At 38.9% G+C, this 26,919-nt stretch overlaps 1 protein-coding gene across 4 annotated transcripts in view; it reads right to left on the reverse strand.

Annotated features, from left to right (window-relative positions):
- CLASP1 (cytoplasmic linker associated protein 1) overlaps positions 1–26,919 on the reverse strand; it is a 308,815-nt gene that overhangs the window by 145,527 nt on the left and 136,369 nt on the right. For all 4 annotated transcript variants that reach the window (XM_057301388.2, XM_057301390.2, XM_057301389.2 and 1 more), the window contains exon 8: positions 18,617–18,684. In XM_057301388.2, the coding sequence (XP_057157371.1) occupies positions 18,617–18,684 (68 nt within the window). The remainder of the gene's footprint in view (positions 1–18,616; positions 18,685–26,919) is intronic.

Raw genomic sequence — 26,919 nt, forward strand, 5'->3', positions numbered from 1 at the left:
GGCACAAACACCACCATGCAGGGAACTTCTGAGCACAAACAGTGCGGGGCCAGGGTCTTGGGCCCCATCACAGGGCTTCCATCCAGCTCACAAATATGGAGGCCAGGATTCTCTTCCAGTTGACTATGGACCTCTTGATGGCAGTGGGAGGAAACAAGGGAAAGATACAAGAGAACATGGTGGGGAAGAGGTGGGAGAAAAGGGGAAAAGAAAGGAACAAAGGGAGAATGAGAGAGAACAGATTCTCTTTCTTAAGCTCTGAGTTCATGAGTAAAGCATTAATTTACTTCAAGAAATAACAGCCAAGATAGTTTACAGGAGGAGCAGGCTAGTTGCCACCTGACTTGGATAACTATCTCCCTCTTTTGTTTATTCATTGAGGATGAGGATCTACTACATTTCAGACACTTTACTAGTTCCTGGGAATACAGTATGAACAAAACATTCATGCTAACTGCCCAAAGAGACTTTCCAGTACAAAGGGGTATGACATTTGTAAAGACAAATCTGTGATAAAGGTAAAGAAGAAAAAGAACAGTGTTCTGTAACAAAGTGAGGGGAAAGGCAGAGGGTGGTGAGAGACATTTTGGACATGGTGGTTCAGAGAAGGCCAAATCACACTATGCTGTAGGCCTTTTACCAAAGGCATAACCTCATCTACATGGGAGAGGATTACTCAGGCATCTCTGTCATGGACATGGAATTTAAGAGTAGGAGGCAGAGAAAGGTAGAAGGAAGGTTCCAATTTGCCTTGAACAATGAAGCAAAAGAATGCCTTTGACTAAGCAGCAGGGCAAGGCTAACTGTTTTGGCAGGAAAAGGGGCCCTACGAAAAGTGTACTCTTTCTCTTTGGAAAGGGTTTACCCTGTGGGTCTACCCTCACGGCCACCAGCATATGCACACAGATTATCACAGCCTGGCCTAACTGCAGATAACTGAATATAGTAAGCCAAGCTCAAACACCATTTTCATTTCTGTATAAAGAAATCCAAGTACACTAAAGACTCCAAAAATTGTTTTAAGATAGAAAAGAGGGCCTTCCAATTGTGTGTGTGTTTCCTTCAAATTTTGTATTTTAAAGACCCACGAGCTGGGTACGGTGGCTCACGCCTGTAATCTCAGCACTTTGGGAGGTCAAGGCGGGCGGATCACTTGAGGTCAGGAGTTTGAGACCTGCCTGGCCAACACAGTAAAACCCCGTCACTGCTGGAAAAAAATAAAAAAAATTAGGGCATGGTGGGGGGCGCCTGTAATCCCAGCTACTACAGGCATGGTCCACCACACCAGCTCACATACCCTTTGTGTATGCCAAGGATGTTTGTAAATGCCCGTCCTGTGCCTGGCACTGGGCAGGCTGCTGGTAATTCAGAGGTGAACACAGCAGCTCCCATCTTTATTCTCACAAAGCTGATCATAAGCCAGCATAAGGAGTCTTAGGAAAGCGAATTCCTAGAGGCCACAGAAGTCCAGGCAAGGCATTTCTGAGGAAGCCTCTGCACCCAGACCTGAAAACCAGGCAGGCATGAGGAAAGTGAAGTGCATTCTAAGTGAGAATAATGTGTGCAAGCTCCCTGGGGCAAGAAACGGGCAAGGCAGGAATGGCAAAGGCACAAAGGCAGTAATGAACGAGAATGGGTGACTATAATTAAAGTAATAATGACAACCACAAGCTTCTTCCTGGTAATAGGTTAGAGAATAGTAGGACATTGAAATCATCATTTATCCCTCAAAAAGGAACTGAAAAGGTACAATGCAGGCCTTAAGTGGGCATATTCTGACTTACATTTTTATTATTTCATGGCAAAGGGGAAAGTTTTAAGCAACACTAAGGGATGTGAATAAAGTTTGCAAACTGATGACTGAAAACTGAGACTTCCAGAAGTCAACAACTAAAATTTCAACACCTTAGATAATCTCTGAGTGTCATATTACATAAGAGTCACCATATATTCTTTCATTGATTAAACGTTCATTCCTCCCTTTGATCATGGTACTTATTTTACCTTCCTACTTGCCCTGAAAGTTATAAATGTCAGAACCCAAATCCCACAGATATCAGATCTACACCCTGTGCTCTTTTGGAAATGTCATTTTAATTATCACTGTAGCAATCTTGACCCAATTCTTTTTGACAATCACTACACAGGCACAAAAGTAAGTCAGGTGGAAAAACTTAGAGCCAAATTTGGAAAAGGTTTCCTACCAGAATGTTCTCTCTTACTTTAAAGTAATTACACTAAGAGCTATTTGCCATTTGTGCGAATAATCCTTCAAATCTTCCATCTCTGCTTTAATGATCTCTTTCTCCAGAACCCTCTTTAGCTAGAGAGGCAAATACCATACCGCTACATACGAAGACAAAGAGAAAGAAGATGACAATTTAACATAAATATCCATGTTCCAATAATACTTAATCCTCTAATAGCAATCTCAACTCTACTCCAAGATACAAACCTACTTGAATCAAACTCACGTACAAACAAAATTCTATGTCCAAGTGTCCAAAACTATAATCACCTATAATCATCTTACCCTCAAAACCTGCTCTCCCCTCCAGGTTCCTGACTTCAGTTGGTCCTACCACCATTTGCCCAGGCCAAAATATGGAATTGCTCTTAACTCTTCCCCTCCTATCTCCCACCAGGTCTTTCCCCACCCACTGCCCTAAATAAGCACTGGGTGTGGTCAGTGCTGCTTAGAACCACCTCTCACTTCCATTCCCTCTCAGTCCCACTGAGGCCAACCTAATTCGGGTCTTCCTCATCTCTCAGGTAGATCTGTATTACCATATAGTATCCTTACTGGTGTCCATGTCTTTAATCTTTGTATGCTTTGTTTTTTTTTAAGGACCTGTTTTAAATACACGAAACAGTGAAAAAGATTTTCTTAAAGCACATAACCCAACACGCAGATCAACTGTTACCTTTAACTATTGTCCCTAGCGTATTCAGCATTCCTTAGTTTTTCCCTAATGTCCTTTATCTGCTCCAGGATCCCATTCAGGACACCACATTACATTTAGTCATCCTGCCTCCCTAGGCTCTTCTAGGTTGTGACAGTTTCTCAGACTTTGTTTTCAATGACCTTGACATGGTTAGGGAGTTTACAGAATATCTTTCATTTTGGGTTTGCCTGAGGCTTCTGCCATGTTTCCACAGAGCTTATGGGGCTTTGGGAGGAAGACCACAGAGGTAAAATGCCATTCTCATCACATCCTATCAAGAACACACACCACACTGACCGACTAGGAAGTTATGCTCCCCTCCTTTAGAATGGGATATCTGCATAAATGATTTGGAATAATTCTGCACAAGAGGTTCGTCTCTTCATCTCCATTTACACACTTTTCAATCATTTTGTTTACATCATATGGATCATTAACATTTATTTTATACTTTGGGTTAAAACTCAACACTACTTTACTGTGTTGCTTAAAGCATTCTAGCTTTGGCTATCGGAAGCACTTTCAGTTGACTCCTGTGTCTCTCAGCAATACCCCCACTGTTGTTTTGTTTTGATTTTTCTTTGATTTTTTCAACCACTTCCTTACTTTCTGGCCCTGCGAGATACACTGGCTCACCTTGCTCCAGCCCTAAACTCAGCCATTTCCCCAAGGAGCCCTGGTGGTGTTAGTGACCAAGATCTGGGTACTGGATGGTTTCTTTTTACAAGATCTTAGGATACATTTAATTCTGCATCTTGTTTTCTTAGACTACCTTTCCATATCTACACAAAAAGATCAACTATATTATTTTAAACCTCAGTTCAACCTTCATACCTCCTGTTATGAGATCATCTAGAGCTGCCACAGTGGATGTGTCCCTGTATCAATAGGATGAGATTGATGTGCCAGGCCCAAGGCCCCTCACTGGCTCCTCAGCAAAGGGACTATCATCCCCAATTTGCACATGAGAAAATGAAGGTGGACAGCCATGCTGCCAGTCCCAGGTCACACACTGCCCATGCAGAGGTGGCACTCATACCCAGTCTGAGGGATTCCAGAGCACTTGGCCTGACAAAATGGCTTTCTGGAATAAAGACTTGTCTAAGACAGCAAAAACTAGGGCTCTCCCCTGTCCTGCAACTAACCCAATTATAGAAAACCCAAAACCTTCAGTATCTGTGTTTAAAAGCTGCCCTACCTACTCCTCATGGGGCTGCTGTGAACTTCATAAAACAAAAAACGCAGGAAAGTGCTCTGAAAACACTAAAGTACTCTACACACCTTGGGAGACCTGCTGCTGTTATATTTTGCAGATTTTTAATGGTCGTGAATTAATATATGATTCAGACATACCACTTCCATAAGAAACAGTATTTTAATCCTTGTTTCCTATCACGACTGCAGTTACTGAGGGTAAAAGTTACCAAAGCATGTAAGCCTGAATTCCAGGTGATAGTGACTAAGGAGGCAGGCAATTTGAAAAAATACATCAAGTGAAAGAATCGTCTTTATTTTAAACTCAGATTCAGGAGGCTATCTCCATGGCTTTTAACATGAAAAAGTTGACTCTCATATTATTTTGACCTGTTGCTAAATACAAATGAAAATATCACAACTTAAGTCAAATGCTACTTGTAAGTGACACACTTTCAAATCCTCAAAGGAAAGGCTCTGAGAGAGGTTACTTCAGAACATGAATTATTTAACTCTCCTGCCCAGGTATTGATTTCCTGCAGCAGTTTAACCTGAAAATAGAATATGATACTTAGGTATGAAATAAAAATATTATCACTGTATACCTTAAATTCTCAATTAAAGAATACAAATATACTTTAAATTCTCAATTTAAAAATATGAGCAGAAATGTGGCATCTTCCAGTACTTTCAGCCCAACTTAACCAAATTTAAGAAAATAGCTATACAAACCTTTAATAATCCATTACAAAATAAACACTGAGCAGAAGTCCTGGATGTGTGCCCAATTCCCCACAGCAGGAGACAAATAAACACTTGTTACTGTATGCAATTTTACTCTGTGCAATACCTGTTTCAGTAGAAGAGTCTGGAAATACCCTTTGAAGACAACAAATTAAGAGTCTGCCAGCAAAACCACTAGGAAAGCAAGACAGTGACACAGGTTGTTCCCATCACATCAACTGTACCCTATACCTTTAAGTGCAAACCCTGTTTACACAGAATCTTTTAAAATCACTTCGATATTGGCCAAACCTGAGAAAAAGCTCTGTGGAAAGACTGAAAGCTAATCAAGAAGATTTTTTGTGAACAATACTTCTTTTGTAGTTTTCCTGTACATTTTTGCATTTTAAAAATGCAAATCTTTTAAAGGGGAAAAAAATAAACAATGACTTAAGACAGAAGCAGCATCCTCGCACTGCTATCATTTATGCTTTTCCTCTATACCTACTGGGAAAACTTAGAAATTTCTAGCCAGTAGATTCTTTTCAAGACCACTTAGCGTTATTAACAAATACCTTGCAATTGCAAATAGATTTATGTTCATAACCCTCATACTGTGAACATAAGCAGAGAAAAATTAAAAGCCCATGAAATAAACAGAAGATAAAAACACAGCTAGCCTCAGCCTACTGTGCCTACTTCCTCTCTCCTAGTCTTAGAAGGTTAACATTGATGTTTATTTCCCTGTAGGTTTCACAATTTTTCACTGCTTAAATACCAACAACATTCATAACAATCTTTCCCATGTTTCATCCATGATTTTTAGTTATCAAAGGAATTATAAAATATTTAAGCATTTCCTAGCCAAGCAGCAATAATTATAAACACTTTTCAGAATATATTAGAATAGCCTACCTTTCCCAGTAGTCATGATTGTCAGTAATCCTGGTACCAAATAAAAACACTGCTCTGAAAGCTATACCTACTCACAGCAACTTAAGCATCAGCTAACTCTCCACCCACACTTGTTCAGTGTGATCCGGCAGCACCAATGACAACTGCCACCCTATTCCAAAATAAAAGCCTAGACTAACAATGATTTTGTAAAAAGGGTTGGGGGTTGGTGGCTGGGGGGAGGTGTGAGCCTTCTCCATCCAACTCTACTCATTTAAGAGAGTCTTCTTTAAAAGTGGTATTAAAAATTTTTAAACCAGTTCTTCCCCCTCAAGAAAAAGAATATTCCTAACACAAATCTTAAAAAGAAAAATATCAAAAAGCAACCTTATTTCCACACAGAAAATAAAATAAGCTGTCCGCTGCAGCTTACGCGACTTATGCTGCCATCAGAAGCAGTCTCTTCCAGGCTATTTTAGGTGGGCTTCTTAGCACAGCTCAACACATATGCCAGCCTTGTAACAAACACATTATCCTTGTATTCGTGACTATGGAAACACTTTCCTAAGATACTGAACCACTATCCCAAACCTTGTAATATGCATAGTCTAATAAACAAGCACTGGGAGAGAGTGTGAACCTAGAATTGGCACCTGATCCACTTATTCACAATCATTGCTTTTAAAGGATAAGCATGGATAATAATGACTTGGCTTCTTAAGAAAGAAAAGACAACTGATTTGCCTTTAAATGAATGCTTTGTCCTAGCCACACTGGGCAATAATTCAGATCTTATCTAACACAATCTGTCAATGGTCTGTTTTCAGACTTGCACAGGTATTTCTCATTTCCGACAAAGTAGAACTGATACCTGTAATATTTTTCAAGTTATAGTTTTTTAAGTGTAAAACCATAAAGCAAAATGCATTTGGCAACAAAATGATACCCTGTACATTCATGTATAAGAGCCAATAATGTTATGATTACTTGTTATCTACTTTATAGTTTTATTAGCAAATAAATATTGGGTCTTTTACTTCAGCTACAAATTTATTATAGAATTATCATGGATTTATCCAAGATGATAGTTTGTATCTTTCCTCATAAACATGTTAGCTTTGCTCAAGAAACTCAAAAGCATGTGTATTTTTTAACCAAATTAATGTTCATGGGCCTCGCTTCAATCAAATCCAATTAAAGATCATTAAGTGGTTGCAGATAAAGGACACTGAGTAGTCCATAATTACTGGGTCTTTCATTCTGAAAATCCAATTCTCCCATGAGCATAAGCACATCTGCATGATTTAAAAACTTACAAATAATTTGCTTTTTGAAACTCATGGAAGGAAAAACTGTAATTTTTGCTTCAAGGGGCTTGCTAATTATATGGAGATGAAAAAAAGAAGAAACATCTATATAGCAACATATTTTTAACTCTCATATTCTCACCATTCAAAGCCGAAAGGCCTTCGGGTAACCTAGCAACAAGAAGGAATCATACAAAGATGAAGTATTCTATTACAGACAGGAAGCCCATTTCAAATTGCTACTTGGCTGCTTTTTCATTCCTGTTTCAGTCACAATTCGATTACGCTTTTAAAAATTAAGTCCATGGGTTTCATATAAATATTAAGCATCAGAGAACAACATAATTTTGAACATCTGAAGATATACAAACCCTTGATAAATCCCTCTTATTTCTTAGGAGTACCACCATTAAATACGTTTCTTCCAACTTAGCTAAAATCCAGAACGTTTCTTACTCAAAAGTGCACTGTTGTTCACAAGTAACAAAAGAAAAAAATAAATTGGACTTCATCAAAATTTAAAACCTTTATACACCAAAAGACACTTAAAAGTGAAAAGATTGGCTCACGCCTGTAATCCTAGCACTTTGGGAGGCCGAGGCGGGTAGATCACGAGGTCAGATCGAAACCATCCTGGATAATACGGTGAAACCCCATCTCTACTAAAAATACAAAAAATTAGCCGGGCGTGGTGGCGGACACCTGTAGTCCCAGCTACCCGGGAGGCTGAGGCAGAAGAATGGTGAGAACCCGGGAGGCGGAGCTTGCAGTGAGCCGAGGTCGCACCAGTGTACTCCAGCCTGGGCGACAGAGCGAGACTCCCTCTCCAAAAAAAAAAAAAAAAAAAGTGAAAAGATAAGCCACAGAATGAAAAAAAAAATTTACAAATCATATCTGCAAATCACATATAGTTCAACAACAAAAAGATAAACAATTCAATTTTTAAGTGGGCAAAGGACTTGATTAGATGTTTTTCCAATGTAGATCAACAAATGGCCAGTAAGCACAGGAAATATGTTCAAACATATTAGTCATTAGGGAAATGCAAATCAAAACCACAATGAGACACTACTTCATAATTATTAGGGTGACTACAATTAAAAAAAAAAAAAAAAAAAAAAACAAGCATTGCCAGAAAGTGGAGAATTTGGTAAAGGCTAGAGAGAATATAAAATGGTGCAGCCACCGTGGAAAACAGTTTAGTGGTTCCTCAGTAAGTTAAACATAGAATGACCATGTAATAGAGCAATTCTACTCCTGGATATACACTCAAAAGAACTGAAAACAGGTGTTTAAAAGCTTGTATACAAATGTTCAAAGCAGCACTATTCACAATAGACAAAGGTAGAAACAATCCAACTGTCCATCAATAGATGCACAGTTGCAGCTATCTGTGACTATACTAAAAATAACTGAATTATACACTTGAAATGAATGCTGTCATGGTATGTAAATTATATTTTAACAAAGCAATTTTAAAAGAGCATTACTGTCCATACTACTCAAAGCAATCTATAGATCCAACATAATCCCTATCAAATGCCAATGACATTCTTTACAGAAATAAAAAAGTAATCCCAAAATTTATACGGAACCACAAAAGACTCAGAATAGCCAAAGTCATCCTAAGCAAAAAGAACAAAACTAGAAGAATCACATTATCTGACTTCAAATTATACGACTACCATTGCTGTTTTTGTGGCAGCATGGTACTGGAAAAAAAACAGACACACAGACCAATGGAACAGAATAGAGATCCCAGAAATAAATCCACACATCTACAGTGAACTCATTTTTGACAACAGTGCCGACAAGAACACACACTGGGGAATGGACAGTCTCTTCAATAAATGGTGCTGGAAAAACTGAATATCCATATGCAGAAGAATAAAACTAGACCCCCATATCTCTCACCACAAAAATCAAATCAAAATGAATTAAAGAGTTAAACCTAAGACCTCAAACTATAAAACTACTAAAAGAAAACATGGGGGAAACTCTCCAGGACATTGGTCTGGGCAAAGATTTTTTCAGTAACACCCCACAAGTATGGGCAACCAAAGCAAACAATCAACAAAGTGTAAGACAACCCACAAAATGCAAGAAAATATTCGCAAACTACCCATCTGACAAGGGATTAATAACCAGAATATATGAGGAGCTCAAACAACTCAATAGAAAAAAAAATCAAATAATTCAATTTAAAAGTAAGCAAAAGATCTGAATAGACATTTTTCGAAAGAAGACACACAAATGGCAAACAGGCATATTAAAAAAGTGCTCAACATCATTGATTATCAGAGAAATGCAAATCAAAACTACAATGAGGTATCATCTCACCCCAGTTAAAATGGCTTTAATCCAAAAGACAGGCAATAACAAATTCTGGCAAGGATGTGGAGAAAAGGGAACTCTTGTACACTGTTGGTAGAAATGTTAAATTAGTACAGCCACTACGGAAAACAATAGAGAGGTTCCTCAAAACACTAAAACTAGAACTACCATATGATCCAGCAATCCCACTGCTAGGTATGTACCCAAAAGAAAGGAAATCAGTATATTGAAGAGATACCTGCACTGCCATGTTTACTGCAGCACTGTCCACAATAGCCAAGATTTTAAAGCAACCTAAGCGTCCATCAACAGGAGAAGGAATAAAGAAAATGCGATGCCTATACACAATGCAGTACTATTCAGCCATAAAAAGAATGAGATCCTGTCATTTGCAACAACATGGATGGAACTGGAGGAAATTATGTTAAGAGAAGCTAGGCATAGAAAGACAAACTTCATATGTTCTCACTCATTTGTGGGAGCTAAAAATTAAAACAACTGAACTTATGGAGATAGGGAGTAGAATACCAGTTACCAGCAGAGGCTGGGAAGAATAGTGGTGGTGGGGAAGGGAGTGGGGATGGTTAAAGGGTACAAAAATATAGTTAGACAGAATAAGATCTAGTATTTGATAGCACAACAGGATAACTACAGTCAATATTTATTGTACATTTAAAAATAACTGAAAGAGTATAACTGGAATGTTTGCAACACAAGAAATGATAAATGCTTGAGTTGATGGATACCCTACTTACCTTGATGTGACTGTTATACAAAATACCTATGTAACCCATAAATATATACAACTGTTATATGTCCATAAAAATTAAAAATATTGGGCCAAGCGCGTTGGCTCATGCCTGTAATCCCAGCACTTTGGGAGGCCGAGGTGAGCGAATCACCTGAGGTCAGGAGATTGAGACCATCCTGGCTAACATGGTGAAACCTCGTCTCTACTAAAAATACAAAAAATTACCAAGGCATGGTGGTGGGCGCCTGTAGTCTCAGCTACTCGGGAGACTGAGGCAGAAGAATCACTTGAACCTGGGAGGCGGAGGTAACAGCGAGCCAAGATCGCACCACTGCACTCCTGCCTGGGTGACAGAGCAAGACTCCATCTAAAAAATAAATAAATAAATAGGCCGGGCACGGAGGCTCACGCCTGTAATCCCAACACTTTGGGAGGCCGAGGCGGGCGGATCACGAGGTCAGGAGATAGAGACCATCCTGGCTAACACAGTGAAACTCCATCTCTACTAAAAATACAAACAAATTAGCTGGGCGTGGTGGCAGGTGCCTGTACTCTCAGCTACTCGGGAGGCTGAGGCAGCTGAATGGCATGAACCCAGGAGGCAGAGCTTGCAGTGAGCCGAGATGGCACCACTGCCCTCCACCCTGGGTGACAGAGCTGGACTCCGTCTCTAAAACATAAATAAATAAAAATATTTAAAGAGTATTGTCACTTTAAAGCATACAACGGCTGGGTGCGGTGGCTCACGTCTGTAATACCAGCGCTTTGGGAGGCTGAGGCAGGCAGATCGCCTGAAGTCAAGATTTCGAGACCAGCCTGACCAACATGGTGAAACCCCGTCTCTACTAAAAATACAAAAATTCGCTGGGCATGGTGGTGAGCGCCTGTAATCCCAGCTACTCGGGAGGCTGAGGCAGGAGAAGCACTCAAACCAGGGAGGCGGAGGTTGTGGTGAGCCGAGATCGTGCCATTGCACTCCAGCCTGGGCAACAAGAGCAAAACTCCATCTCAAAAAAACGAATAAAAAATTTAAAAAGTAAATAAATAATACATTAAATTTTAAATGCATACTCCAAAATAATCTGAAAATCTACAAGTATGACAGTCATTCTCAAATATTCTTTTTATTGAAAAAATGAATATACCCCTAAAATTGAGCAACTGGAGGAGAATCTATTATTCTGAGCACCAACCATGTCCCAGGCACTAAGAAATTCGCTAAGAATTTTACACACAATCTCATTTATTCTCCACAAAATCCCTGCAAGGTCTTCACTCCATTTTACAGATGAGCAAATGTGGTTCACAAGAGTTAAGTCACTTGCCCAAAATCCCATAGCTAAAGCATTGCAGAGCAGGGCACAGACACCTTTCCTAAGGAGCGAGGAGAGCCACACATTTCCAAAGCAATCCCCCTTGACTTGCTCCCTGACACTGTCCACACTTCCCCACACAGGGGCATGTGGGCACCCACACTCCAAAATTAACAACTGTAACTACTGTTTGGCATACACAGTCACCATTTATTAAACAGATATTTGTTGCCTAGTCCTTAGCTGAGTATAGGCTGCTAAATTTTCACAAATGGGAGTTAGAAAGACATAGATCATTTAATAGACACCCTTTTGAGTCAGCCTAGGAAGCCGCTCTGTGGACATGCAGTGCTAACCAACCAAGGCAGCCATCAAGTGATCAGAACCTCTGCCCAAGAGGTCGTTGAGGAGCCTGGAAATGAGCCCCATGTTGTCATTCATTCTCTCCTGTGTTTTGCTCAGTTCTCTGTCAGCTCTAGCTCATATGCAACACTCCAGAACCCAGTGGGTATATAAGAATCCATGGGAAAAAGCAGAGAGAAAAAGAATCTAGTCATCTCAGATACTAAGTGTTCGTACATGCACTCAAGATTTACTGAGAGACAAAGAAGAAAAGCTGGTTCCGGTGAAACAAACCAATCGCAGAGAACACTGGGACTAAGAGGCCAGCCTGCAAGGTATCCGAGCCTTAGAATGAGCAAAAACAGGCACACAGTCCCCTGTATGCAGGAGGGTTACAGTCCAATGCCGAGATAGGTATTAGTCAGATAATCGCCAAATGTAAACCTGCAAACATGATGCATACCAAGCAGTGGGGTAGAGGGTGCCTGCCCACACTTAACAGAGGGACCTGACATCATTTGGGAGGCCAACAGATGAATGGAATAAGAAAAATGTGTATATATACACAATGGTATATAATTCAGCCATAAAAAAGAATGAAATCCTGTTATTTGTAGCAACATGGATGGAACTAGAGGCCATATTATATAAAATAAGCCAAGCACAGAAAGACAAACATCACACGTTCTCACTCATACGTGGGAGCTAAAAGGGTAGATCTCACAAAGGTAGAGATTAGACTGGTAGTTACCAAAGGCCAGGAAGGGGAGGGGGAAGAGTGAAGTGAAAAAAATGTATATAAATGTATTTATTACCACTGAACCGTACACTTAAAAATGGTAAAGATTGTTAATTATATATGTAGATTTTACGTCAATAAAAAAGCAATATTTGAGTTAAACTCCATATGAATCAGTGATAATATTTATGAAAAGTGAGGGAGAGGGAGGTATCAAAAATGACACCCAATCTTTAATTTACGTACCAGGATGAATAATGGAGCAATCACGCTTATAAGGAGTACAGAAAACACTTAGGGTGGAGCAATATTTATTGTTTTGTGTTTTGTCTTTCAGCCAGAAGTAGAATATAAATTTGGTTTTAGATACATGTTTCAAATACAAGAGGAAATGTCAGACAGGCAGCTGTTTCACATACAGTTCCAATCCTGTACCAAGATCTGTATAGGAGACAAACATTTATGAAAAAAATGTGATATAGCTAATAAATAAAATTATAGCCATGGATATGTGTAACCAGGGAAAAAGCACTGCCTGAGAAAGGAAAAGGCCTAGAATTAAGCTTTAATAATTTAATGGCTAATTACTAGACATTAGATAAAGGAAGCCAAGAAGGTGCAGCCCAAAAAGCAGGAAGAAACTAGGAGGAGGTCAGACCCAGCTTTTCTTTCTTTCTTTCTTTCTTTTTTTAGATGGAGTCTTGCTCTGTCACCCAGGCTGGAGTGCAGTGACACAATGTCTGCTCAAGGCAACCTCCACCTCCCAGGTTCAAGCGATTCTCCTGCCCCAGCCTCCTGAATAGCTAGGACTACAGGCGCCCACCACCACGCCCGGGCCCAGCTAATTTTTTGTATTTTTAGTAGAGATGGGGTTTCACCATGTTAGCCAGGATGGTCTCAATCTCCTGACCTCGTGATCCGCCCGCCTTGGCCTCCCAAAGTGCTGGGATTACAGGCGCACGCCGCCACGCCCAGCTAATTTTTTGTATTTTAGCAGAGACGGGGTTTCACCGTGTTGCCCAGGCTGGTCTGGAACTCCTGAGCTCAGGCAATCTGCCTGCCTCGGCCTCCCAAAGTGCTAGGATTACAGGCATGAACCACCATGCCTGGCCTCTTTTCTTTCTTTTTACTGTGGTAAAATAGGTAATAGTTTCTTTTTCTTCTTTTTTTTTTCTGAGACGGAGTCTCACGACCAGGCTGGAGCGCAGTGGTACAATCTCAGCTCACTGAAACCTCCGCCTCCCAAGTTCAAGCGATCCTCCCACCTCAGGGCCACCCCACCACCCCCGCAGCTGGGACTACAGGGGTGCCCCAGGTGACACCTGGCTAATTTTTGTATTTTTGTAGAGATGGAGTTTCACCATATTGGTCAGGCTGGTCTCAAACTCCTAACCTCAGATAATCTGCCTGTCTCGGTCTCGCAAAGTGCTGAGATTACAGGTGTGAGCCACTGCACCTGGCCAAATATAGGCAATAGTTTCTTAGGTATGACAAAAGAAAAAATAAACAGATAAATTGGACTTCATCAAAATTTAACAATTTATATCTCAAGTGACACTATCAAGAAAGTGAAAAGAAAACCCATAGAATGGGAGAAAATATTTGCAAATAAATCACATCTGGTAAGAGTCTGGTATGTAGCACATCTAAAGACCTCTTAAAACTCAACAATAAATAGGCAATTAACTCCTTTAGAAAATGGGCAAAAGATTTATTTGAATAGACATTTCTCCAAGCAAGGTATTTAAAGGGTTAATAAGCCCATGAAAAAGATGTTCAATACCATTACTCATCAAGGTAAAGCAAATCAATACCACAATGAGATACCACTTTACACCCACTATGGTGACTATAATGAAAAAGATAGACAATGACAACTGTTGGCAAGGATGTGGAGAAAGTAGAAACTCTTACAGGTTGCTGGTAAGAACATAAAATAGTGCTGCAAAACTGGAAAACTGTGTGTTTACTGTGTTTGAGCAGTTACTCAAAAAGTTAAACGTACAACCCAGCAATTCTACTGCAAGGTATACAGCCAACAGAAATGAAAATACATATCCACATGAAATCTTTTACATCAATGTTCAAAGAATCATTCTTCACAATGGCCAAAAAGTGGAACAACCCCAAACGTCCATCAACAGACGGATAAAGAAAATGCAATCTAATCACACAATGGAATCTTGTTCAGCCATAAAAAGAAATGAACTTCTGATACATGCTACATTATGGATGAACCTTGAAAACATTATGCTAAGTGAAAGACACCAGACACAAAAGCCAAATATTGTATGATTCCAATTATACAAAATGTTCTGAATAGGCAAATCCATAAAGACAGAAAATAGGATGCCAGAAACTGGGGGGAGAGGGGAATAGGGAGTAAGTGCTAATGGGAATGGGACGTGAGGGTGATGAAGTATTTTAGATTTAAGTAGTGGTAATAGTTGCACACTTTGTGAATATTAAAAAAAAAAACACTAAAGCATTCACTTTAAAAAGTGAAACACCAGTAGGTAAATTATATATAATCTCAATTTTTAATTTTTAAATGAAGGGCAACTAGAAGGAGAATGTATCTCAATTTTTTAAATATACTGATAACTTCACAAAAGGCCTAACACCTATTTCTGATAAAAACTCAGATAAGGGCATTTGACTTTCTTTCTTTAACCTTCATGTGCCCATCTGGGTCTCTCCCAAGCACACCTTCCTTTCTTTCCTATTCTAAGGCCTTTTTAAATAAACTTCTATTCCTGCTCTGGGGAAAAAAAAAAAAAAAAAAGATAAACAGAAGTAAATAGAAAACTACCTCATTTTGATAAAGAACATCTACAAAAATCCTACAGCTAATACCATACTTAGCACCTAGGATAGGAACCAGACAAGGATGTCCTGTCTCACCACTCTTATCTTACACAGTACTGGAAGTTCTAGCCAGTGCAATAAGGCAAGAAAAAGAAATTAAAAGCATACGTATCTGAAAGAGATAAAACTGTTCCTATTTGCAGATGACAAGACTGTACATGTAGAAAACCCCACAGAGGCTACAAAAACTCCTACAACTAATAAGTTCAGAAAGGTTGTAATCTAAGCTGTATAAGGTATGAAATGGAGAAAGCAGAGGATGAATGGATCTAGAGAAAACTGAACAGTCAAAGGTTTGAAGTTCAAAAGAGATCAAAGAATTACACTGGGAGTTGTGTTTAAAAAAAACACGAAGGAGGAGGAGGTGGGGGAGAGAGAGAGAGAGGGAGAGACAGAGAGAGAGAGGAAGAGAAAGAAGGAAAGAAAGAAAGAAAGAAAGGAAGGAAGGAAGGAAAGAAAAGAAAGAGAAAAGAAGAGGGAAGGAAGGAGGGAAGGAGGGAAGTAAGGAAGAAAAAAAGAGAAAAAGAAGGAGGAGGAGGAGAAAAGGTGAAAGAAAGAAAAGAAAAGAAAGAGAAAATTAGATAAAGAGGGAGACAGGTTTTATTCCATCACTACTGCAGTTTCTCTATGCCATCTGAATGTTCAATGAAGGAAATCAAGTGGTTTGTTTTTTGACAGCTATTGAACATTTTACTGGTCTCTCAAAGTTACTGTAAAGAGATGAAAATCATTTAGGTTAGAAATTCTAAAATTTTATACATATGGCTATATATTACTTAGTTTCCTTCAACATTTTGGCTCTAACAATTAAAACAGTAATACTACACATACAAAGCAAAAAGCTGAAATTATCGGCCTCCAAGAAATTTTGTTAAGGCTTCCTTACCATTTGCTATTTTTAGCATAGACGTTTAAAAGAACTGTTTCCATCCTCAACCCTACACCTATGTGTGTGCACGTGCACACACACATAAAGGGAATTTGGGGGCAATATTTATACCTAGCCATTTAGAATAAAATGCTGTTTGTGATACATCCAATGCCACACAGTTTTGGCATTCCTGAGGGTGAAATCCTATTTGTCACATCACTGGATCCCATAGAGTATATGTACACACTCTTGTAGGCAAGATCCCCAGTGTGGATGCAGTCTTTCTCCCCAATGCCAGCACTATAATGAGATTCTGTTTCATAGCTGTCATACTGGCTTATGAAGCACAAACTCAATTTCCTGCCACTGCTTTTACTTACTTGCACAGCATGTTCTGTCCTAGTGCCAACAATTTTTAAACTGAGAAACCACACAAATGACACCAATACACCCACACAAAAGTAAAAGCCACATGTCCAGCAACTAACTGCCTGTGAAGACCTGCCTGTGGACACCCAGCAACCCCAGTCATCACGAGTGCACCACTCAGATGCCAGAATTCTGGCCCCAGCTCTACCAATGATATGTTTTTAAAAGTTAAAAGTATGTACGCTAAAGTACAGGGTAAAGGAGAGAAAATTACACCATAGTTAAAATCATATACAAATTATACAGTTATAGGAAAATGAACTAAGAAAATAGAGCGAAAATGATTTTTGATGGTAATAGCTGAATTATGATATCAATTTTCTATTATTTCTTACAATCTATGAAAAAGAAATAAGGAGGATTAATGAAAGCATTTTTAGATCACTTTAGGTATTTTATATAGGAAACATGCTGTTCAAAGAAAAATTCCTTTGGAATAATAATAGGTACACAGCAGAGTGTGAGTCAAAAGACTTGCATGCTATTACCTGCTCTGCCCTTATGTATCAAGTTACTTTGAGGAAAAGCGCTCAGACTTCTCTTTACAATCTCAAGATATTCAAAATGTGAAGGCTTGTACTAGGAAGACAGTAGTAGTGATGAGGAGAATTACTGGGATTCGGGGCGCAGTTTTAAAAGTTAATCCAACAGGATTAATGAATTCAGTACTGGCTGTAATCTAAGATACCTAAAAATTCTAAAATAGCTTAGCTATGATACAATGAGGTATCCAGAGTTAGAAAAGGTTTTTCTCAGCAATTAACTTTTTGATATTTTTTCCTTCATACAGGAGTAATTCACTCCTGTCTTTTCCTCTCCTTCTGGAATCACAAGAATTACCCACTAGTTCTCAAATATCATCACAAAGTATAGTGAAAGGAATACAGGAACTGGCAACAATAGATTACAATTGACATCAAAATCATTACTTTATTTATTCAACAATACTTACTGCACACCTATCACAAGCCAGGGACTCTTCAAGGCGTTGAATTTATGCTCATTGAGAAAAAAAATAAAGAACAATAAAGGGAATAAAGTAAAGGTCCTGCTCTCATGAGTAAACACATATTTTTCTAGTGATACATGCGAAGAAAACTCAAACAGGGTGAGGGCACAGAGCGTTCCCTCAGAACCCTGGACATGCTATTCTGGTGGCCTCAGTAATGCAGTGATACTGTATGAAGTGAGATACTGTATGAGGGAGGAGGGAGGAGGCCATAATGATACCCACAGGGCAAATACTTCAGGCAGAAGGAATTACAAGCACAGAGGTCCTGAAGCAGGAGATGCTCAGAATGTTGAAAATTAGCAAGGAGGTCAAATGTGGCTAGAGCAAAGAGAAATTTCACAAAGAACGATTCAAATGACATCAGAATGGTGGTGGGTGCCAGATCACGCAAGGCCCAGTGGGCCATGGTGAGTTGGTGAATTGTAGCCTGGGTGTGATGGGAAGTCTTTGGAGGATTAGGAAGAAGATTAACACCACCTGACTTGTATTCTGAAAGGATTACTCTGGTTGCTATATGAAAAACAGACTTTAGGCAAGGGGAAACAGTAGAAGAAAAGATACTGTTTAGGAGGGAAACACAAGAGCCCAGGTAAAATACCATGACAGCTTGCGCTAGGAAGACAGCAGCAGTGATGATGAGAGTTCCTGGGATTCAGGATGCAGTTTTAAAAGTAAAGCCAACAGGATTTGTTAATAAATTCAATACAGGTTATGAAAGAAAGTCAGTGATGATTCACTGCATTGTTTCTGGCCTGGAAAACTGGGTGAATGGAGGTTAAGTTTTAAGACTTAGAAACTCTTACTAAATTACCTAATTCAGCTCTTCACATATAACATAAATGATGTGAATGTAAAACTGAAAAAGCAAAAGTAGGGATTGCTTTTTCTACTCACCATTTGCAGATTGTATCATGTTTCCAGATTTCTGGACTTCATCAAATTTTGTAAAAATTACATTCAACCTGTATGAAAGAAAAATGTAAACAAACTATTAACCATCACTGCTCATAGCCAATTATATTAAAATGCTAATGTGAAGTTGATCCCCACCCCCCATCAAAAAAAAACAACGGTACAGACCCACCTAGTAACAAAACAGTGACTCAATCAATAACATTAACAATAGCCAACAATAACTGAGCACTTACTATGGGTAAAGAATGGGCCTAGAAGTCTATCTGAAAGATCTCATTTAATCTCCTTGAGGTGACACAGGTGTGGGGTGGAGATTCTAGCCCTGAGAGTAGTAATCCAGAGCCCCTGCTCTCTGACATTACTGACTACTCTGCACAAAATGTGTATCTTATGAGAAGTGTGTGTTTCTCCTCTTTCTTTCTTAGTGCAGACTATCAGTTACTTGGGATGGAGCTTTTCAAAATGCACTAATAGTACGTTACAAAGGCTTGTGCTTATTGCTGTGATTCATGCTTAATCCAAAAATGCTATAAATGATTTCTCTAGAAACAAATGCTGTGACTGGATAATCTTCAGCTTAAAAAAAATCTGTATTACATTTATTTTCTATTAATGGATCATTTCACCTTGGCATTTAAATTAAAGCAAAATTCCTTAACCAGTCTAAATATTCCATCCTAGTGACACCAAAAATGAAAGGAAAAGGTGGGAGAATGCAATCATAATTAGTAGAAAAAGTTAAGAAAAAAGAGGCTTTCTTGAGCCAGGCATGGTGGCTCATTACTGTAATCCCAGCACTTTGGGAGGCTGAAGCAGGTGGATCGCCTGAGGTCAGGAGTTTGAGACCAGCCTGGCCAACATAGTGAAATCCCATCTCTACTAAAAATACAAAAAATTAGCTGGGTGTGGTGGTGGGTGCCTGTAATCCCAGCTACTAGGGAGGCTGAGGCAGGAGAATTGCTTAGACCCAGGAGACAGAGGCTGCAATGAGCCGAGACAGTGCCACTGCACTCCAGCCTGGGCGACAAGAGCAAAACTCCGTCTCAAAAAAAAAAAGAAAGAAAAAAGAGGCTTTCTCACAGGTATATTGGAGTAAGTGTTGAGATTCCAAAGCAATGTATCTGTGCATTCAATTTTAGGGACATTTTAAGTGCTTTTTTAACACACCATCCTATCCTGCCAGCTCTCATCATTTCAAATATGTTTGCCTTTCCTTCTCAAGCGAATGGAAGCTCCTCAGGGGTAGAGATGTGAGCTATATTCTTTTGGTATTTGTACCAAACACTATGTATGCCATGCAGACACTCACTCAGGAGAGTTACATCACTACGTTAGACAGCTGGAACCTAACTCCTCACTCTGGAAAACTGTAGGTATTCACACAAGCTCTGGTGTTAGTTCATTCCTTTGTTCATTCACTCAAAAATACTTGAGTGCCCATTATGTGCCCAACACGGAGCTAGTGAGTTCTTACCCTCTGGAGCTTATGCTCTAAGTAACAGAGAGGACAAAATTACACATCAGCAAATGAGGGGGATGAACCAGCCTGATGCACTGCCTCCCCCCATTCCATAGGAGACACCAACAATCTTTTCAAGCCATCTTTCCACCAAGCCCAGATGTTCCCTCAGAATCCTTCTCAAAACTATTCCAGGCAGCCACTACCCATTCGTTAAAGCTGGCACTGAATAAAACTCCAATTGCCACCTCAGGACCAGATATGAATAAAACTATAACTCACTTTCAAATCCAGCAGTTACTAAAGAACTGGAAAGATGCCTTACATGATTGTGTTTCTTATGATGTTTCCATTATCTTCCCTTTTTAAAAGTAACAAAGATCTCCAATGGCTTGACAAACTCATAAATAATATCATGACACCGGTTGCCAGGGCATGCCCTCACTAAGGCACTACTTGATTGTGTCACAACCACACCCTCTGATGTGAGCATGTCTGCAAGTCTGCAAGTTGGAGCCAAGGTATACCTCTAGTCTGGCTGTTCCTGAAATTACTGGAAGAAGGCAAGTATTTCTTTCATTCTTGGGAGAGTATTCACCATTCTAAATGGTAATTGTGTACGAGTCTGCAGATTCTTTCTCAGTGGTGAGGCATTCTCACTGTGGTCACATCACCCACGACCTGGCAAGCCTGAACAACTAGGTATGAGAACACTATAAACATAACTATTACTAGTATGTCCACCTTAATTCAGAATTCCCTCCGCTTTTACTCTCCTGTCTCACTAGCTCCCTCATTCTCTGCTCATTAATGCTGCTACAACAGCTCCTATCAGGGTTACCACCTAAAGAGACAGTCTAACACCAACAAAGCATCCTTAGGAATGAAAGGACTGGTTTTTGCTTGCTAGCTCTGAGCACAAAAATATAAAATGTCTCTCTTGGGACCTACTGATTCACACAAATCTAAAAGGATGAGTTTTATATATTCAAAGACATTGAATACATAACTAATGATTACCCTCTGAAGCCACTAAATTGTTTTATTTTAAATCTCTGGATTTCCATTTAAAATAAATTTCTTTACTGGTTTGACAACCACCATCTTCCTCTATTTTTTCTGAATTTAAATTTCCATATTAAACTCTTCAATCCAATTAGAATTTATTTTACTATAAGATTTAGTTCAAATTAGTTCCTTCCTAGAAAATTTTATATATAAATTTTGAATAATTTCCTGGAAGCAAATACTTAATCACAGTAATCTCAGTCAATAAGCTGCATCCATATACTCAGAGCTTCTAGCATGAAAAAGAGAAATCAACATAAACACATACTTAAAAATCCAAACTTGGAGGACAGAAGAGATTTTAAAGAGAAAGAAAAAGTTTTTTTTAAAATGTCATTAGTGCTTCCAAAGAGATAAGAGAAAATATTGTGACCACAAAACAGGAGAGTAGCAGTTTAAAATGGCAGAATAAGGACCCTTGAAAATCTGCTTCAAAGAAGCAAAGAAAACATTGGCAAAAACCATCCAAATCAACTTACCATCATGGCAAGTGTGAAAACCAGCAGCCTGGCAGCCACTAGAAAGAGCTGAAGCTCCCAAGTCTGGAGCTCCCTAAAAGTCCCCATTCCCAAAGGACTATCATTCCACCTATCTGGCACATCCCTGCAAGCCCAATTGCAGGGCTTGTCTTTATCTGACCTGACTCAGAGCTTGTTCAATGTTAGAGGCCTTTTCCCTGAGGCGATGATCAAAACTAACCAGTGACAACTGTTCAACATGGCGGATACCCAAGACAGAAATAACAACTAGGGCAAAGAAGCTGACCAAAAACAGGAAAAAAAAAAGGGGGGGGGGAAGGGGGGGTAGAAATTGAGATGTCCACAGCAAACTTTGAAAACACTGACATACTCCTGGGAACCTGGGAGGTCACGTATATGTGCAAGGCTGTGCACATGCACAGGCCCAGGAAAGACCCCTGAAGCCTCTAATGTCCCCACTGGCTGACTTTGACACTCTGAACAAGCAGAAAGTAAAAAGGAAGACAGAGGTGCAAAACACCTTTCAGAGCACTGAAAGCATGCCCCCAAAACACAGAGCCAGTCAGTAGAGGCTGGGAGACTTAGTGGTTCAACATGTTTAAGGAAATCTCTGTTCAGTCATTAGCTAACCGCTAAGCTAACCAACCAGAGAATTCAGTGGCAACATATAACAAAGAACGAAGACTTTAAGGAATTCTTTCAGGAAAGTCACTAGAGCAAAATAAGCAACAAAAACAATAAACAGCAACAACAAAAAATCTGGGGAGGGGAAAGAATATGATTTCCTGAGTTGCCACAATATATTATTTAAAGTGTCCAGTTTCAACAACAAATGATGAGACAAAGAAACAAGAAAATATGGCCCATACAAAGGAAATAAAAATCAGTCAACAAAAACTATTTTTAAGGAAACCTATACATTGCCTTAACTCAAAGAAGACTTCAAGTCAACTAATATAAATATGTTGAAAGATCTAAAGAAAACTATTTCTGAAGAATTAAAGTGTAAGAACAATGTCTCACCAAATAGAGAAAAACAACAAACAGAAAGAATATATTTAAAAGAACCATACAGAAATTCTGGAGATGAAAAATACAATAACTGAAATTAAAAATTCACCAGGAGGAGTTCAACAACAGATTTGAGCTGAGACAAGAAGGAATCAACAAATTTGAAGATCAGTCAAAAGATACCATATCCTATCTAAGTAACAGAAACAAACAAAAACAATGAACAGAGTCTAAGAGATAATCTTACAAAACCAATGTACCAACATAGTCACATAACAGAAGTCCCAGGAAAACAGAAAAAAGAAAAGGAGATACGGTACTTTTCAAAGGACTTTTTGGGCCAGATACTTTGCCCTAGTTGTTATCGTTGCTTCAGGCATCCACCACGTTGAAAAATTATCAAAAAAAGATATATGAAGAATAATGGCTAAAAACTTCACAAATTTGATATAAAACAATCTATATATTTAACAAGCTACTCCAAACAGGATAAACTTAAAGAGATCCAAATCTAGACACAATAACCAAACTGTCACAAGAGAAGACAAAGAGAAAATCTTCAAAGCAACAATGGAGAACCCACTCATTGTGCACAAGGGATCCTCAAAAAGGTCAATATCTGATTTCTCATGAGAAACCATGAAAGCCAGAGTGGAGCAGGGTGGGAATAGATAATATATTCAAAGTTCTGAAATTAAAAAAGACAATCAACCAAGAATTCTATATGTAACAAAACTATTCACCAAAAACAAAAGGAGAACTTAAGGTATTACCAGATAAATGAAAAACAACAGTCCTTTGGGTTGAAATGAAAGGACACTGTACAACAGCTCAAATCCACATGAAGAAATAAAAAAAAAGTAAAAATAACTACATAGGTAAATATAAAATATAGTATAAAAGTATTTTTTGTTCTTAGCTCTTTTCTTGTCCTACATAACTTAAAAAGAAACTGCATAAAGCAATAATTATAGAACTATATGCACTGGTGGGCTTATAATGTATAAAGATGTAATTTGCATGACAATAGCAAAAAAAAAAAAGAAGAAAACAGAGCTAAGTAGAAGTTTTTAATACTGAAATTAAATAGTATCAATTTAAACTAGACTGTTTAAAGTTAAGATGTTAATTGCAAGCCCCAGAGCAACTGCGAATAATTCCCCCCCAAAAACTAAAATAAACAGCAAGTTACAGTAGTACACTAGAAAATACCTATTTAACACAAAATAACACAGTAACAGAGGAACAAAGAAACAAGTCATGACATATAGAACATAAATAGCATACCTGCCGACATAAATTCTACCTTACCAGTACTACATTAAATATAAATAGATTAAACACTCCAACGGAAAGTTAAAAAAAGTCAGACTGCATAAACAAATAAGACTCAACTTTATAGTGTCTACAAGAGACTCACTGTATTTATTTTTTTTATAAAAGATGGGGTTTCACTAGGTTGCCAAGGCTGAACTAGAGCTTAAGTCATCCTCCTGCCTCAGCTTCCCCAGTAGCTGGAACTGGGGGTACATGCCCCACACCCAGTCTAAGAGACACTTAAGATTCAAAGTCACAAAGTGGTTGAAAAGTAAAGGATGGAAAAAGATATTTCATGCAAACAGTACACAAAAGAGAGCTAGAATGGTTATAGTGATAACAAGTAACACAGACCTTAAGACAAAACTTCTCTCTGTGCACAAAGAAAGACATTTTACAATAGTAAAAGAGTCAGTGCTCAGGGAATCATAACAATTATAAACATATATGCACCTAAGAACAGAGCCCAAAATACAGGAAGCAAAAAGTGACAACTGTAGAGAGAAATAGGTAATTCAACAGTATTAACTGGAAACTTCAATATGTACATTCCTTAATGGATTTTAAAAACCAGAAAGAGGATCGACCAGAAAATAAGACTTCAATGACAGTATAATCCAACTGGAACAAACATCTATAAGACATTCAAACAAACAATATTAGAATACAGATTCTTCTTTTTTGAGACAGGGTCTCTCTCTGTCACCCAAGCTGAAGTGCAGTGGCACGATCTCAGCTCACTGCAACCTCAACCTCCCAAGCTGGAGAGATTCTCCTGCCTCAGCGCCTCATGTAGCTAGGACCACAGGCACACGCTACCACACCCAACTAATTTTTTAATTTTTTTGTAGAAACGGGGTCTCATGTTGCCCAGGCTGGTCTTGCACTCCTGGGCTCAAGCAATCCTTCCGTCTCGGCCTCCCAAAGGGATGGGATTACAGGCATGAGCCACTGGGCCTGCCTTACAGATTCTTTTCAAGTGTACATGGAATATTATCCAGGAGTCCACATGCCAGGCCACAAAAATAAGCCTCAATAAATTTCAAGCCAGGCACGGTGGACCACACCTGTAATCTCAGCACTTGGGGACGCTGAGGCAGGTGGAACACACGAGGGCAGAAGTTCGAGATCATCCTGGCCAATGTGGCAAAACCTCGTCTCTACTAAAATTACAAAAATTAGCCGGGTGTGGTGGTATACATCTGTAATCTCAGCTACTTGGGAGACTGAGGCACAAGAATTGCTTGAACCCAGGAGGCAGAGGTTGCAGTGAGCCAAGACTGTACTACTGCACTCCAGCCTGGACAAAAGAGTGAGACTGCCTCAAAAAAATGTTTTTAATTTAAAAAAAAGATTTCAAATGACTGAAACCATACAAATTATGTTCTCTAACCACAATTTGATAAAATCAGAAATTAATAACAAAAAGAAATAAGAAACAAACAAATGTAGAAATCAAACACTCCTAAGTAACAAATAACTCAAAAATGAAAACAAAAAGGAATTAGAAAATACTTTGAGATAAATGAAAACATTAACATATCAAAGCTTATGGAATACAGCTAAAGCAGTACTTAGAAATTCATAGGTGTAGATGTCTACATTAAAACAGAAGATCTCAAATCAATAACCTTCCATCTTAAAAAACTAGAAAAAGACAAGTACATCAAACCAATCAAAAGTAAAGATTAGAGTGAAATAAGCAAAATATATACAACAGGGAAAATAGAAAAATCAATGAAACCAGAAGTTAGTTCTTTGAAAAGGCAAAAACTGACAAACCTTAACTAGACTGACCAGAAGAGCAAAGGCTCAAATTAATGAAATAAGAACCTTGAAAGGGAAGGCATTACTGCTAAGCATGTACAAATAAAAAGGATTACAGGGGAATTCTATGAACAATTATATGCCAACAATTAGATAACCAAGATAAAATGACTAAATTCCTACAGAGACCCAAGCTACCAAAACTGATTCGAAAAGAAACAGAAAATCTGAATAGACCCCTAACAAGTAGAGAAATTGAATTAGTGACCCCTAACAAGTAGAGAGATTTAATTAGTGATTCAAAAAAAATCAGCCTGAGACCAGCCTGGGCAACATGGCAAAACCCCATCTGTACAAAAAATACAGAAATTACCCGCACATGGTAGCATGCGCCTGTAGTCCCAGCTACTTGGGAGGCCGAGATGGAACGATTACTTGAGCCCAGGAAGTCAAGGCTGCAGTGAGCAATGATCATGTCATTGCACTCCAGCCTGGGCAACAGAGAGAGATCCTGCCTCAAAAAATAATAATAATAAATAAAAATAATTTTAAAAATTAAATAAATGGACGAATGAATGAATGAATGAATGAACCAAGAAAGAAAAGGCCTGGTCTCCAAGAAACAGCAGATGCACCTGCCGAGAAAGGTGAAGCAAAGACCCAGGATGACAAAGAGGTGTCAGGATGGTGGGTTTGCAAGAGGCAGTGAAGGCAGCCAGTTCAGGTTGAAACAGGCTTCACGGACTTACACAACTGGCAGAGAGGTTAGCAAGTAGAAAGTATGAGTATGCAGTAAGTATATAGACAACTATACAAATGAAACTAAAACAGTTATTAACTCCAGGAAAAACAAAAAGTTGTAAGAAAAAGGTAATCATAGTTTACCAAATATTAATAGTGAACTGTAAATAGCATTCATAATCATAATATGAACTATATGTTGTCCTTACCAAAATCAAAATATGACTTTATTTGATAGATGAGGAGACTGGAAGTATATATGAGAGAGGTTAAGAGAAAAGAGAGCAGTCAGGGGCAGTGGCTCATGCCTGTAATCCCAGCACTTTGGGAGGCCGAGGCGGGTGGATCACCTGAGGTCGGGGGTTCGAGATCAGCCTAACCAACATGGAGAAACCCCGTCTCTACTAAAAATACAAAATTAGCCAGGCATGGTGGTGCAT

Source organism: Pan paniscus, chromosome 13 (assembly GCF_029289425.2).
Source record: "Pan paniscus chromosome 13, NHGRI_mPanPan1-v2.0_pri, whole genome shotgun sequence".
NCBI lineage: Eukaryota > Metazoa > Chordata > Mammalia > Primates > Hominidae > Pan > Pan paniscus.